Consider the following 13684-nt stretch of genomic DNA (forward strand, 5'->3'; position numbering starts at 1 on the left):
AAACTGTAGAGTTAAATGTTCAACAACAAAAGTTGACATAGCAGAGATAAAAATCCCATAATGCAATACACAACAGTAAATAAACAGAAAACACTTGTGAATCACAAAATAGAGAATCTTTACATTAAGATATTTTTACAGTGTATATTTATGCAGTAATGCAGTTATCTGTTAGCCACATTTTGAGCACAAACCTGAAAGTAAATTAACCTTATAGCTTAAACTTGAAAAATCTGAATGGTTTTGAGTACAATCTTTAGTTTGGTCTTTTTGTAAAGAAGAAAAAAAGAAACAAATTATTGCTGGAGTAAATCTTACAGCTTACTGATAATAATACATACAAAATCTGAATATGATTCACGAACAATAGAGAATTATTTATATATGTATAGTATTTTATATGTACATGTATTATAAGTATTGCCCAAAATTAATAATGGAAAGTTGCCATATTTTCAAAGAATCCAGGTCAGAATCTTATTTTAAAAATGCAATACTGTTGACCAAAAAGATAACAAACACAAATGAACACACTTAACCAATACTTCTCTTTTTTTTAAATAATAAGCAAAAAGCTAAATTGTTGTTTTTAACAGGCCTCCACAAGCTATGATGTTTGAACTTGCCAAATATTAAGACTTTTGATCCCCGTCACATTATTTTATATTTAAAATATGGTCAATTTAAATGTTTAATTCCTTCACAATTCCATTTGACTAAATCTTGACTAAATCAAACCCGTAAATAAATTCACGTAATACATCCAAACATGTAATCAGACTGCTTTGTTTGTGATTGTGTTGAATAAATGCAGCTACAACTTCTGTGCTGCAGTAAAAATAATTAAGAATTACTCGCCAAAAGGACCATGTGAAGTAGTCCCAGCACATGCTCTTTGTTTGGGTTAAATCAACTATTAGAAAACATAGAAAAAAGGCACCTCTTCTGATCCAATTTTTTAAGTCTTTATTTGCATTCTGGCTATCGTAATACTGCCATTAAAATGCCTGAACAACTGCACACTGAGGCATTTTAACCCTCCTCAGAGTGTCTGTAATAATCAAATTAAATAAATGTAAAGAATTACACTTTATTTCTTCTTGTATCTACAAGCACCAGAACACTGACATTAAATTGGATAGATATTGGGGATAGTTCACCTAAGAAATTTAATTCTGCCATCATTTACTCAACCCTCACATTTTGCAAAAAAGTTGAACACAAAAGAAGATATTCTGAAGAATGTTGGAAAGCAAAAACCATTGACATCAATAGTATTTGTTTTTCCTATGGAAGTCAATGGTTACAGGTTTTCAGTTTCCTTAAAAATATCTTTTTTTTTTTTTTAATGTTCGACAGACGAAAGAAACTTGAGTTTTAATCTTTAGGTAAACTTTAAGAGATGAACACCACATGGCTTGCAGGATTTGCTAATGTCAGCATATGTAGATTTATTAATTCAGCATGTACTTGACATGTCAGGTGGTCTCCTCTAGGTGACACACTAGAAAAGCAAGCAGACTGTGATTTCAGTTTTGTACAATGTTCCACACAAAGCTTTAAACCCAAAACTGAAAATTCTGTCATCATTTACTGGTTTCAAACCTTTATGGGTTTCAATTTTGCTTTTAAAAAACAAAATATATTTTAAAGAAAGCTGGAAAGCTGTAACCATTGACTTTCATATTTGTTATTACTACTATTATAGAAATCAATGATTACCGGTTTTCAGCTTTCTTCAAAATATCTTGTTTAGAGTAAAGAAACTCGAAAAGATTTAAAAACACTTAAGGGGGAATAAATAGTGCACAAATCATCTCAGACTAGTTTCATAAACATGACAATGAGTTCACTGTACTCAACTGGCTTCCATAGTCACCAGATGGAACGGGGCATTCACATCATTCACATCTGCAGCAACTACACAATACTATCATGTCAATATGGAGCAAAATCTCTGAGGAATATTTCCAGTACCTTGTTAAATCTGCCATGAAGGATTAAGGCAGTTCTGAAGGCAAAAGGTGGTCCAACCCGGTATTAGTAAAGTGTACCTAATAAAGTGGCCGGTGAGTGTCTTCCTTTGTGTTCAGCAGAAGAAAGAAACTAAAAAAGGTTTGGAAGAAGTGCACTCTCAGAAATCAAGCTACAAAATCGGTCACTGGGGTCACATCTTATCAAAATGTACACTTACGTACCGTCCAGGCGGACATTAGTACTTTTAGGGTACATTTTTGTACCTTGAAGGTTTACTTTTGTACCTTTAAGGTACTGTGAGATACACATTTGTACTTTAAGCATTAATAATTCCCCTTAAGGACCTGTTAGTAACAAAAATGTACCACCTCAGCAACAGCTTTTTGTATCTTTGAGTGTGAATGGGTAAATGGACAAATTTGTCATTTTTTTGTATCCTATACCTTTAAATGTATACCACAGCCCTTAGAAAACCTAGATGAGCAGCTTTAAAAATGACAAATGCAGTATCGCTTTCATGAACTGGATGTGCTGTCATTAAAACAAGATTGTGTACCGATTATTTATGAAAGTCTGTAACAGAGACATCAGAAGGAAGCTGGCAGGCAAATGTCCAGCCGTCAGTCACCCTCAGACACTCTAGACAAAGAGCACGAATCCCAGACAGACTGACGGACACACACTTCATTCCAAGTGCGTGGCGAACACACACATGTACACACACACAAACACACAGCTGTCCAGCATCTCAACACCTGCCAGTAATTCTTGGAATCAAGTTGAGGCGACAAATGACTTCTGTGGCACTCAGTTCAAATGGAATCCAGACACAGAGAAAGATCGAGAGAGAGAGAGAGAGAGAGAGAGAGAGAGAGAGAGAGAGAGAGAGAGAGAGAGAGAGAAATGAATAAATGAATCATTGTAAATATACTGATTATTATTGTTGTTATTACTGTTTTAAGCCTAAAAATGTACAGTTTATTCTGATCTATTTTTGTATTGATTTGTATGAATAATTAATGTTGAATAATAATATAATATATTGAATATTAATGTGATATATTGAATGATATGATTGTATTGTTGCTATTTTATTTAATTTTATATATATATATATATATATATATATATATATATATATATATATATATATATATATATATATATATATATATATATATATATAATCTTTATTTTTTATTTTTTTTTTTTTTACTTTTACTATTTACTGTGTGTACGTTTTTTTATGATATATGTATGTTACTTTTTATGTAAACTTTATAACTGCTTTGGCAAAACATTTGTAACAATTGTCATGCCAATAAAGCAATTATTTAATTGAACTGAATTGAGAGAGAGAGAGAAAACACACACACTAGACGGTTATAAATGAATCATTGTAAAAATACTGATTATTATTGATTATTACTTTTACTCTGAAATGTTGAATGTCGATTGTTAAATGTAAAGTTTATTCTGATTTATTATTATTTTATTAATACTATTTACTGTGGTTACTATGTTCATTCATTCATTTTCTTTTTGGCTTAGTCCCTTTAGTAATCAGGGGTCGCCACAGCGGAATGAACCCCCAACTCATCCAGCATATCTTTTACACAGCGGATGCCCTTCCAGACGCAACAAAACACTTGTTTCTTTCTTTCTTTCTTTTTTACATACGTTTTGCATTTGATTGCGATTCCACTGAATTTCTCAAGGAAGACTTGAGCTTAGGACTGTCTGTTATTTTCAGGTTCTTATTTATGGGCAGCTGCAGTTCACACAGTGCAGGGTGGACTCCTCCTACAGCCATACTCACATTAAACTCAGTGGTGTTGAGTATGTGTCGCCCATCAGGACTCCAGCGTGACGAGACTAGTCCAATCGAACCTTCGTCTATCTTACAATGCCAGTCCGGCTGCTCTAGAGACCACACCTGAGAGCAAAAAGGCAGAAACACAAAGTCCCTTTAGCGACAAACACATCTGAATCCTGCTGCCCTGGTGAATGGCTCAAGATGAAAGACTGGCGCTGGATTCCCTTACAGAGGTAATGCGATTTTGCTTGCAAATCAGAACTAGAGGGCAGATTTTAATCAACTGTGGATGTGACTATTAATGTGCTAATGTAATAATTATTTAAACAAATGCATAACACATTTAAGTTGGCGTCAAGCCTTTAACATTTGTGGAGCAGATATAAATTACACCCTAAATCATGATAAAAAGTGATGCATTATTACTCTTCTAACATTTTAAAGGGGTCATGACTGGGATTTTCTTTTAATCTAAAACACTCCCAAAGGTTTAGTTCACCAAATATACAAATTCTGCTATTATTTACTCTCATGTCATTTAAAGCCTTGAGACACCAAAGGAGCAAATTAAAACACTTAAGATGAAATCCTAGAGCTCTCTGGCCCTCCATAGATGTGTAGAAACACAAGATTTTAAAACATTCCATGTGACTTCAAGCGTTTAACTATAATTAGGGCTACACAATTAAGGGAAAAACATATTCAAACTATTTGGTCAAAATCAGAATTATGATTGATTAAAGAAGGACCCATTATGACCCTTGTTACAAGATGTCAAATAAATCTCTGATGTCCCTAGAGAGTGTATGTGAAGTTTCAGCTCAAGAAAAATACAAATAATGTTTTTAACTCTTTGACGCTGCCCCTTTAAGGCTTTGATCTTAACTGTGCCGTTTTGGTGACTGTTGCTTTAAATTGAAATGAGGTTCTCTTTTTATTAGGAGGCCTGTGCTTCAGCATAGTGGCAGATTCAAAAACAAGACTAGCATCCTATGCTAATGAAGGAGAGATGGTCACTAATGGGCGTAAAACATACAAAGGGAGAATGTTCAACATTTTTAAAGTGTTTCTGCAGACTGTTTTTATCAAGTGAGATTATTAAAAAAAACTTAATTTGCATTCTGAAGATTAATTAACCTCCTAGGGCTAAGTGGCCACATTCGTGGACAGCACATTTTAGCTCTTAACTAGCTATTTAAAATACTTTGAATGCTTTATATTTTGTTACAGACATACAGTGTCATCCTGCAACTGGTTTGCAGCATATGAAATGTCCCAAACACTATTTTAACTGTGCAAAATGGGCAAAAAAATTTTTTTTACTCTCTGATAGTAGAAACATGTAAAAAAAAATTGTTATATATGCATTAAAAAGCAGTCAGGAACAAGCGTTTTAATGTAAATTCGGACTACAGGTCCACATAAATGGACATCATTTATCTCTAAGTATCATCTTTTGATTTGATGCACTTTTAGGATTTATTCTAATTAAGTTGCAATAAGCCCAAATAGCAAAGAGAAATTAAATATGCATGTACAAAACACCTTGGGCCTTAACGCCCCTTTCACACGGGGCGTCAGCTTCAACGCTTCCCATTCACATTGTGGATCCGTCGGCGCCGCTTCAGTGGCATTGCTCACTGCAGAAGTTGGGACTTTCTCAACTTTTCAAGCGGCGACGGAAGCGCCAGCCAATCAGATCTCTGTATGCAAATACACCAGCTCAGACAGTGGCCTATTGCTGACTAATTTCATTGGCTAACGCTGCTATGACGATCGCGTCAGCCCTAACTTCAGACACACCCTGCCAGGCGTTGACGCTGAAGCCCCGTGTGAATGTGGCGTAAGAGGCTAAGATCTCAGGGGTTTGGAAAGACATGAGTGTGAGTAATTAATAAAATAATTTTCTTTTCTTTTTTTTCTTTCTTTACAAAAAACAAACACCTAATATTATTATAAATAATAACGGTTGTGCCAAAAATATTTTTAACCCTAATTTTGACCTCTCTGAAAAGCTTTGATTTATGAGGCCAAGTCCATCAAGTGTTGTTACAATGTTAAAAATCGCTAATGTCACGCATTGATAAAAGCATCAAAGCCTTTTTTACTCAGTGTAAATAGCAAGCGTTTTAGAAACCTTTCATAAAACCATCATTAAAAGACAAAACACTTTTAAAAAGATGCGGTCTGGCATTTTGCTGTGTTGTTAGATACAACAAGCTACTTCATTTTTCAAAAAAAGGCTCTGTGCAAACCCTCTTAAACTGTGCTCAGTTTACAAAACAATTTGCTGTCAGATGCTCTGAACTAGGCATGGGACGATAACCGTTCTCAAGGTATACTGCAGTTTGGGTTTTAAAATCGCCAAGATTATTTATTTATGTTTTTTTATTTTTGGTTTGTTTGTTTTTTAGTACAACAGTATCTCCAGCAGAAAACATATCCAAAGATGCCATTTTCAATTGTAAAGAAATCTGTTTTTAAAACTAATGAAGACAGCAGAAGTCAATGATTTATTTGAATTATTTAGCCTGATGTGTTTACTGCTCTAAAATATTATAAATGTTTCTCAAAATAAAATCTATTGTGTTCAAAGGGGAAAAAAAAGTTTTTTTGTTTTTTTTTACACAGACATTTAAAAAGAAATTGATTTAGAGCAGTGACCACAATACCATCATACCGTGAAATTGTGATATTTTTATTCAAAGTTATCATATCGTCAGAATCTTATACCGGCCCATGCCTACTCTGAACAAACATATAATCCTCCAACGTGATCTGGGATGCCTTTAAAAACCAAACCATCCACTAAGATGTAGGGGTGTAATTAGATTTTATGCCACAAGATTTTGCAATAATAAAACGTGACAATATTTCTTGTTGAAAAATGATTGTGAGGGAGAAAAAGTAAAAGTAACTTAAATACTTTATTACTTAATAAATAATTCATTATTTTTTTAATTCATGATACAATAATTGGCCAATTACTTTTACAAGGTAAAGTAGTAAGCAGTAATAGCAAAAAGGAATGATAATAATAATAATAATAATAATAACAATGATAATAATAATAATAATAACAACAATAATAAAAAAATACAATTAATAAAAGACATAATAAACATTTAAAAGACTCATGCCATTTTTCTTTCATGCTTTGTAACAGGATGGAATATAAAAGAATAAAACACTCTTCCCTAATTATGCATTTGCAAAGGTTATAAATAGTTACAAATGCAATTTACATAATAATAGCATATATAATAATAACATGTACAGTAATTGCGTATGAAGTAATGACTTGAATTCAAAAAAATAATTAGACAGGCTTTTTAATACTAGCATTTATTTCAACCATTTAAAAAATGGAGTGCAGAAAAAAAAGAAAATAAAGTTTAAAAATAAATAAATACAACAGTATAATGTGTTGTTATGTTTTGTGCCTGTTGTTCTATATGTGACATACAAGCTAGTTCACTGTATAGGGAACTGACACATACTATTTATATCACAGAGCCTATGCATTTATGCTTGGGTTTATTTTTTATAATTATTTACAGTGCTCTTAAGAAAAAAAAAAGTTTCAGTTTAGTTGTTTTGAGGCTGTCTAGTTGAGGTATAAAGACTGGTATTTCAAATGCAAAATTGTGGTATCAAGCAAACCCAAGTGTAGACGACATCAGAGATCCCAAAACTTTCTATTTGGGATTTGGTAAAATAAATGCCTTTTTAATGACGAAGATGCATTAAGATGTAAAGCCGTAGTTTGCAAATAGTAGTTAGCAAATTTTATTTCTCCTCATTAAATTACGTTTTAGGACCACATGGGAAAAGAATAAAGTAAAAAATAAAGTAAAAGGTGCATCTATGAAGGCAATCAGGAGTTTGTCGTACCTGCACAAGTCCTCTTTTGTACATGGCACAAAGGATAAAGAGAGAGTCTGAAGACCACTCCATGTGCATCACCTGGTCCAGGCATGTGTACAGGTGCACGATCTGAAGGGTGCCGATGTCCCGAACCACCAGGCGATACTGAACACAGGTGGCCTAAAACCCAAATTAATTGTGATAATTAATATGATAAATTGAAAGTAGTATGCATTTTGATCACTTTTTTTCACTTATTAGCCCCCTGTATATTTTCCCCCAATTTCTGTTCAACAGAAAGAAGATTTTTTTTTTTTAATAAGTCATTTCTAATAACTGATTTCTTTTATCTTTGCCATGATGACAGTACATAATATTTGACTAGATCTTTTTCAAGATACTAGAATTCAGCTTAAAGTAACATTTATTGGCTTAACTAGGTTTATTTAGGGAAGTTCGGATATGATTAAACTAGGAAACATTAAAATTTGCTTTTACTCGAGCCAAAATAAAAAAATTAAAAAGTCTTTCTCCAGAAGATAAAATATTATTGGGGATACTGTGAAAAATTCCTTCCTTTGGTAAACATCATTTGCAAAATATTTAAAAAAAGAAAAACAAATCACAGCAGGGCTCATAATTTTGACTTCAACTGTATGATGATGATGTTAATAGCTGTGAGAACATCCTTACCAGATATTTCCCATCTGGAGAAACTTTGCAAAGTTGATTAGACTGCTTGAAGACCTCGGAGAAATTCATGCTAATGAAACCAACAGAGAAGAGAGAGAGAGAGAGAGTTTTAATTTTATTGCCATTTCAGCTTCTATGGCTAAGTCATGGCAAAAGAAAATAGATCAAGTTTATCACGTTTTATAAACATTAATTTTCCATAATTATAAAAATATTCTAACAATTAAAAGTCATTAACAGCAATAAATAATGTCCAGGGTAAAATACATAAATAGCAATAATGATCATATATAAGGTAAAAATCTAAAACAGTTTTTTTAAAGTGTCCTTTTGATAAAAATTTTACAATTTTAGATGGATTCAAATTTAAAAATATTTCCTTTAAAGTCTCTCCAGATAAATACTGTTGTCTGATGACATTAAAAATGGGGCATTCCACAAGAATATGTTTAACAGTTTGGTTTTTGTTGCAATAAAGACATTTTGGGGGTTCTTCTCCTTTGAGTAAATGTTCATGCGTGAGTCTCGTGTGCCCAATGCGGCATCTTCTACAAAACAATCTAATCGTGTCTTGACTTAAAAAATAAATTCGATTTTTTTTCCTATTTCAGGCTGAATTTCAAAAAGTTTGTTTTTTGGGCACTGATTCCATTCTGTTTGCCATTTGTTAAGAATGTAGCCTTTTATAAGTGGCTTTAGATCTGAAGGTGGGATTTTACAGTTCTTCAGCTTTCCTGCTAGGGCTGTTTTGGCAGCTTTGTCGGCTTGTTCATTCCCAAGAAGTCCGGTATGTCCTGGGATCCAGCGGAAGACTATATTATAAAACTTTAGCTGTAATTCGTTCACTTTGATAAAAATGTCAATGATAATGGGATGCTCCAGTTTAAAAGAATTCAATGTCTGTAGACAAGATTTAGAATCAGAAAAGATTATAAAATTGTGTCCTTTAGCATTTTCAATGTGTTCTAGAGCTAAAAAGAGATCCTTTGCTTCAGCTGTAAAGATTGAGCTTTGATCAGGAATGCGAATGCCGTAGTGTGATTGACCCATTACTATTGCTGCAGAAACATGACTGTCCTTTTTTGATCCATCTGTGTATATTGGAATATGGGTAGGATAAGAATGTCTTATGTCAACCAACAGAGAATCTTAGATTAGTAAGTGAAAAGACAAATATGATAACATTTTATGTGATTGCTCTGATCGATCGGCCAGAGATCGGTATCGGCCAATAATCACGTCATGTACTCACTGATCTGGCCAATCTTGTGAATCGATCACAAGTGTTTGTTACTTGTTTACAAGCAGAGGAAGATGCACGTGCAAGTCCGGGTTATTGATCAGCAGCACTACAGCAGATGATCTTACCATTCTTTTTTCTATCCGTTTTATGTATTCTTTTTTGTAAAGCTGCTTTCGACCATTACATCTATGCAACATCCTTAATTTACTTTCTTGGGTAAGGCGAGATCTCATACTTAGAGGGAAAATGTGCTAATGCAATGGCAAAGTTATATAAAGCTTGAAGCATCAGAACAGTACGTTGTATCGGCCAATCACAATTTCAAGGAATTGGTACTCACTCAGTATCGGCTGCGAAAATCCTGATCGGAGCATCCCTAAAACCTACTGTTTCAAAATATTTTAAATGTTGCTTAAAATAAAATAGATTGTGTTCAATGGGGGATTTTTTTTTACCCAGACATTTAAAAACAACATTTCAGAGCAGTTGTCACAATATTATGATACTGTGAAATTTTTTCCCAAGGTTATCATACCATCAGAATCTTATAATGGCCCATGCCTAGTCACAATTATTAATGACTCAACTTATTTACATTGACATTTTGCAGAAGCTTTTATCCAAACTTACAAGTAAGGATAAACGAATCATCTCAAAATTAGTGTGATTATCTTACTGCAGTTATTTAAAAACAATTGTTAAAACTACAGCAGAATTTGTATAGTTCATGTAACAGTTCAAGTCGTGAAACAGAAAATTATTGTTTTTTTTTTTGTTTTAGTATATTTACTTGCCTACATTTCTTGCTTTTTCAAAATATGACATGTATGTGTATGAATATATATATATATATATATATATATATATATATATATATATATATATATATATATATATATATAAGATTGTAAAAAGGTAATCTTATTTAATTACTTGCAAATGACTAAGATGTGCTACATTATTGTATTATAGTAATCTATTGACATTCTCTTTGTGTTTGAATATTCTCTTGAATGTTTATTATAAACGCGATAAAACAGCATAGAGCCAATAAATCAGCTTTATTATTCATCAGTTTTATAATAACGTCACTATTATTATATGTTATTACGATTTTTATATTATACATAAGCTAGCTAACGTTACTTAAAAGTTATAATTTTGTGGTAAAATATGACATAGACATGCTCTCAAAAGCAAGTTTCCAAATTCGTAAAGTTAAGTCTCATTCAGGTAATATTATGACTACTTTGTAATATGATTTAGTCTTTAAAAACGACAACATTTTAATTTATTTCTTCAGCTTTTAGGAAAAGGTAAGCGCTCCGTACTCTGCAATGTGCATAACATTTACTAAAGTTAACGTTACATAGATGGTGTGTTAACATCTTACCTTTTTAAATGAATTATGTGTTAATCCGACGAGTTAACCGGCCCGTTTTTAAGCCCTTCGCAGGACAAAACAAAGCCGCACTCATCAGAACCAACGAAGCTTTTTTGAGGTCTCAACCGAATCCCGGATTATTGTTTCGGAAGTTACGTTTCACGAAACGCCCGTTTGTGTTTTGCACATGGCCAATCAGCGCTGTGCTTATTTGTCAGTGTCACAGGGGAATTATGGGAGATGAAGTTTCACCGTCTAATTCTAGTATGCCTTAAAATGTAACAAAAAATGACTTAGAAATCAAAGTATAACATTTTAAAATGTAAAATTATTTTATAACACGTCTAATTAAACCCCAAAACGTCTTTATGTTGTAAAACGAGCAAGGTTATTTAAATAATCGATTATAAACGCTATTGTTGGAGACTTTTAACATATTTCTAGTCTATAAAACAGTCCGTCACGCCTTACGCATGAATACCTGATGGGTGAGAATGTCAAAGTCAAGCTTTAATCGCATTTTCACGACCTCTTGATATGGGATTAGTGTTTCCCGCTCGTGTGCGCCCAAACGGCGGCTAAAAAACGCCTCCTCCCGTCCCCCACCAATTCCCCCAACCCAACCCTCCACAGCCAAGAGCACTCACTCCGTGAGCCTATTTACCCTATACCTGCATAATCAGCCTCATCTCCCGCTCTCTCATAACCTATATAACCTAAAACAAAAATAGTAATTCAGCGTGGTTATGATGTTCAACGGCTTAATCCGCAGTTCATGACAGGGCTGTAGTTTCCGCGGGTCAGCAGCAGGTCAAGGATTTTGGGATCCAGAAAACATCACCATAGTTTGGTCCAAGCCAGGAATATCACTTCTTTGGTAAGTAAATATAAAATAAATAGTTTGTTTAAACTCTGCTTTTTTTTTTAAAAGAAGAGAGTTAATTTGATTTATTTATTATCGACAGTGCTGAGGTAAACGTTTAGCATTTAAACCCACCCACTTTAAGTGGTCGTGTTTTCATCATTCAGTATGACAGTTTATTATTAATACACACCGTAAACATCAACACTTAGGTAAAAAATTCTAAATATGTACATTTATAAAGGTTAATAAATGTGTACACGATTTAATAAGTAACAAAATTAGGGTTCGTTTTTATTTAACAAATTAATTTTTAACATTGCATATATAATTTACAAAACATTAAGTGCACTGTTGCGATTTAATCTGTTCATTTTTGACTAACTTAACAGTTAAAAAAATCGATGAGTGTCCTACAAAATTGATGCAGCGGTCAGAGTTCACTATGATAATTGTCTGTCAACATGTACAGTAGACTAAACCTTATGCTCGATAAGACACACGAAGTTCTGAGGAAGGCGCTAGGTTTTTTCCCCAGTACTTGACACTATTATTCATTAAACGCCAGTCTACCGCGTGTATTTTTTTCTCTTTATTATATTATATTATATTATATTATATTATATTATATTATATTATATTATTATATTGTAGATCATTATATTATATTATAAATTATTATATTGTAGATTATTATATTATATTATATGATGTTATATTATATTATACTATACATTTACATATTATAATATATTATATTATATTATTATAGATTATTATATTATGATATATTATGATATGTTAGGCTACATTATTATTTTATAGACTATTTTAAAAATATTAAGCTCTTTTTCACTTACATTAAATAAATGTTACATACGTAGAATTCATCTGCAAAAACAATTATAGGCTTCTATTAATATGTTAAACCTTTTAAATTAACCCTTTTAATTAGCTTTTAAAGTAAAAAATAAAGATGAATGAAATCCGTGAAAATAAAATATATATTAGGCTATACATACAAATTTAATGGTCTGTATAATTATATGTACTGCATTTAATACTATTTAATGTATATATAATTTAATTATTTATTTAATATAATTTAGCATGACTATTTATTATTTGTATAATGTCAAATGAAGGCAGAGGTGTGTGACGGGCGGCTTTTGTGTAATTCGTTGTCAAGGCTGCTGCGTTAGTTTAACACTGCGCTCAATGGAGTTTTGGTCTCTCGATGGAGTTTTTAGTAATAAATAATATTCTATAATTCTGTAATAATAATATGTATTGTCTTTTTTATTTGGACATATGCCAAAGTTATATTTTGGTCTGAACCTGAACTGTACAGAGGAAGGATTTAGCGCTTTTATTGTCCGTGACGCATTAACAGGTGAATTTCCTCTCAGTGTTTCTGCCATGCCTGATCTTTTTTGGGGGCATTTCGACGTGAACGTCGGTAAGAAACTGCTTCATTCGTTTTAAAACACAAAGCCTTTGTCAAGTGATAATTCAATTCTCCGCTTGAATCCCTGTTGAGTGTGTATAATTGCTGGCAGAGCCTTAACTTCTCTCGAGGTGGCATCTACCACGGGAATACAGGTCAAAATTAGTAAACACGACATATTTCCTCGCTCGTGAAACTACACTTCGGACTTGACATTTATGAGGTTCAGTTATTAAATTTTGTTATCAGTAACCCTTTTTTATTTAGCAACTTTTTATTTTGTAAAGTTTCTATCCAAAATTAGGAGGCTAGAACCATATGTTGGAGCAAAATGTGCTTTGTAGCCTACAATATGATAATATTATTATTTATTTGTGATTATAATATGGTGTTTT

The 13684-nt window shown here is 32.6% G+C and overlaps 1 protein-coding gene across 2 annotated transcripts in view; it reads right to left on the reverse strand.

Moving 5' to 3' along the window:
* wrap73 (WD repeat containing, antisense to TP73) overlaps window positions 1-12013 on the reverse strand; it is a 32543-nt gene extending 20530 nt beyond the window's left edge. The window contains exons 1-4 of one of the 2 annotated variants that reach the window (XM_073909157.1): window positions 11652-12013; window positions 8354-8423; window positions 7688-7840; window positions 3797-3913 (exon numbers count right to left, since the gene is read on the reverse strand). In XM_073909157.1, the coding sequence (XP_073765258.1) occupies window positions 3797-3913; window positions 7688-7840; window positions 8354-8422 (339 nt within the window). In that variant the 5' untranslated portion in view covers window position 8423; window positions 11652-12013. Of the gene's footprint in view, window positions 1-3796; window positions 3914-7687; window positions 7841-8353; window positions 8424-10989; window positions 11166-11651 lie in introns of those variants that run through there. The other variant, NM_001328537.1, reaches the window with a different exon arrangement.
* Between the last annotated feature and the right edge of the window lie 1671 nt (window positions 12014-13684).

This window comes from Danio rerio, chromosome 8 (genome assembly GCF_049306965.1).
Source record: "Danio rerio strain Tuebingen ecotype United States chromosome 8, GRCz12tu, whole genome shotgun sequence".
Classification (NCBI taxonomy): domain Eukaryota; kingdom Metazoa; phylum Chordata; class Actinopteri; order Cypriniformes; family Danionidae; genus Danio; species Danio rerio.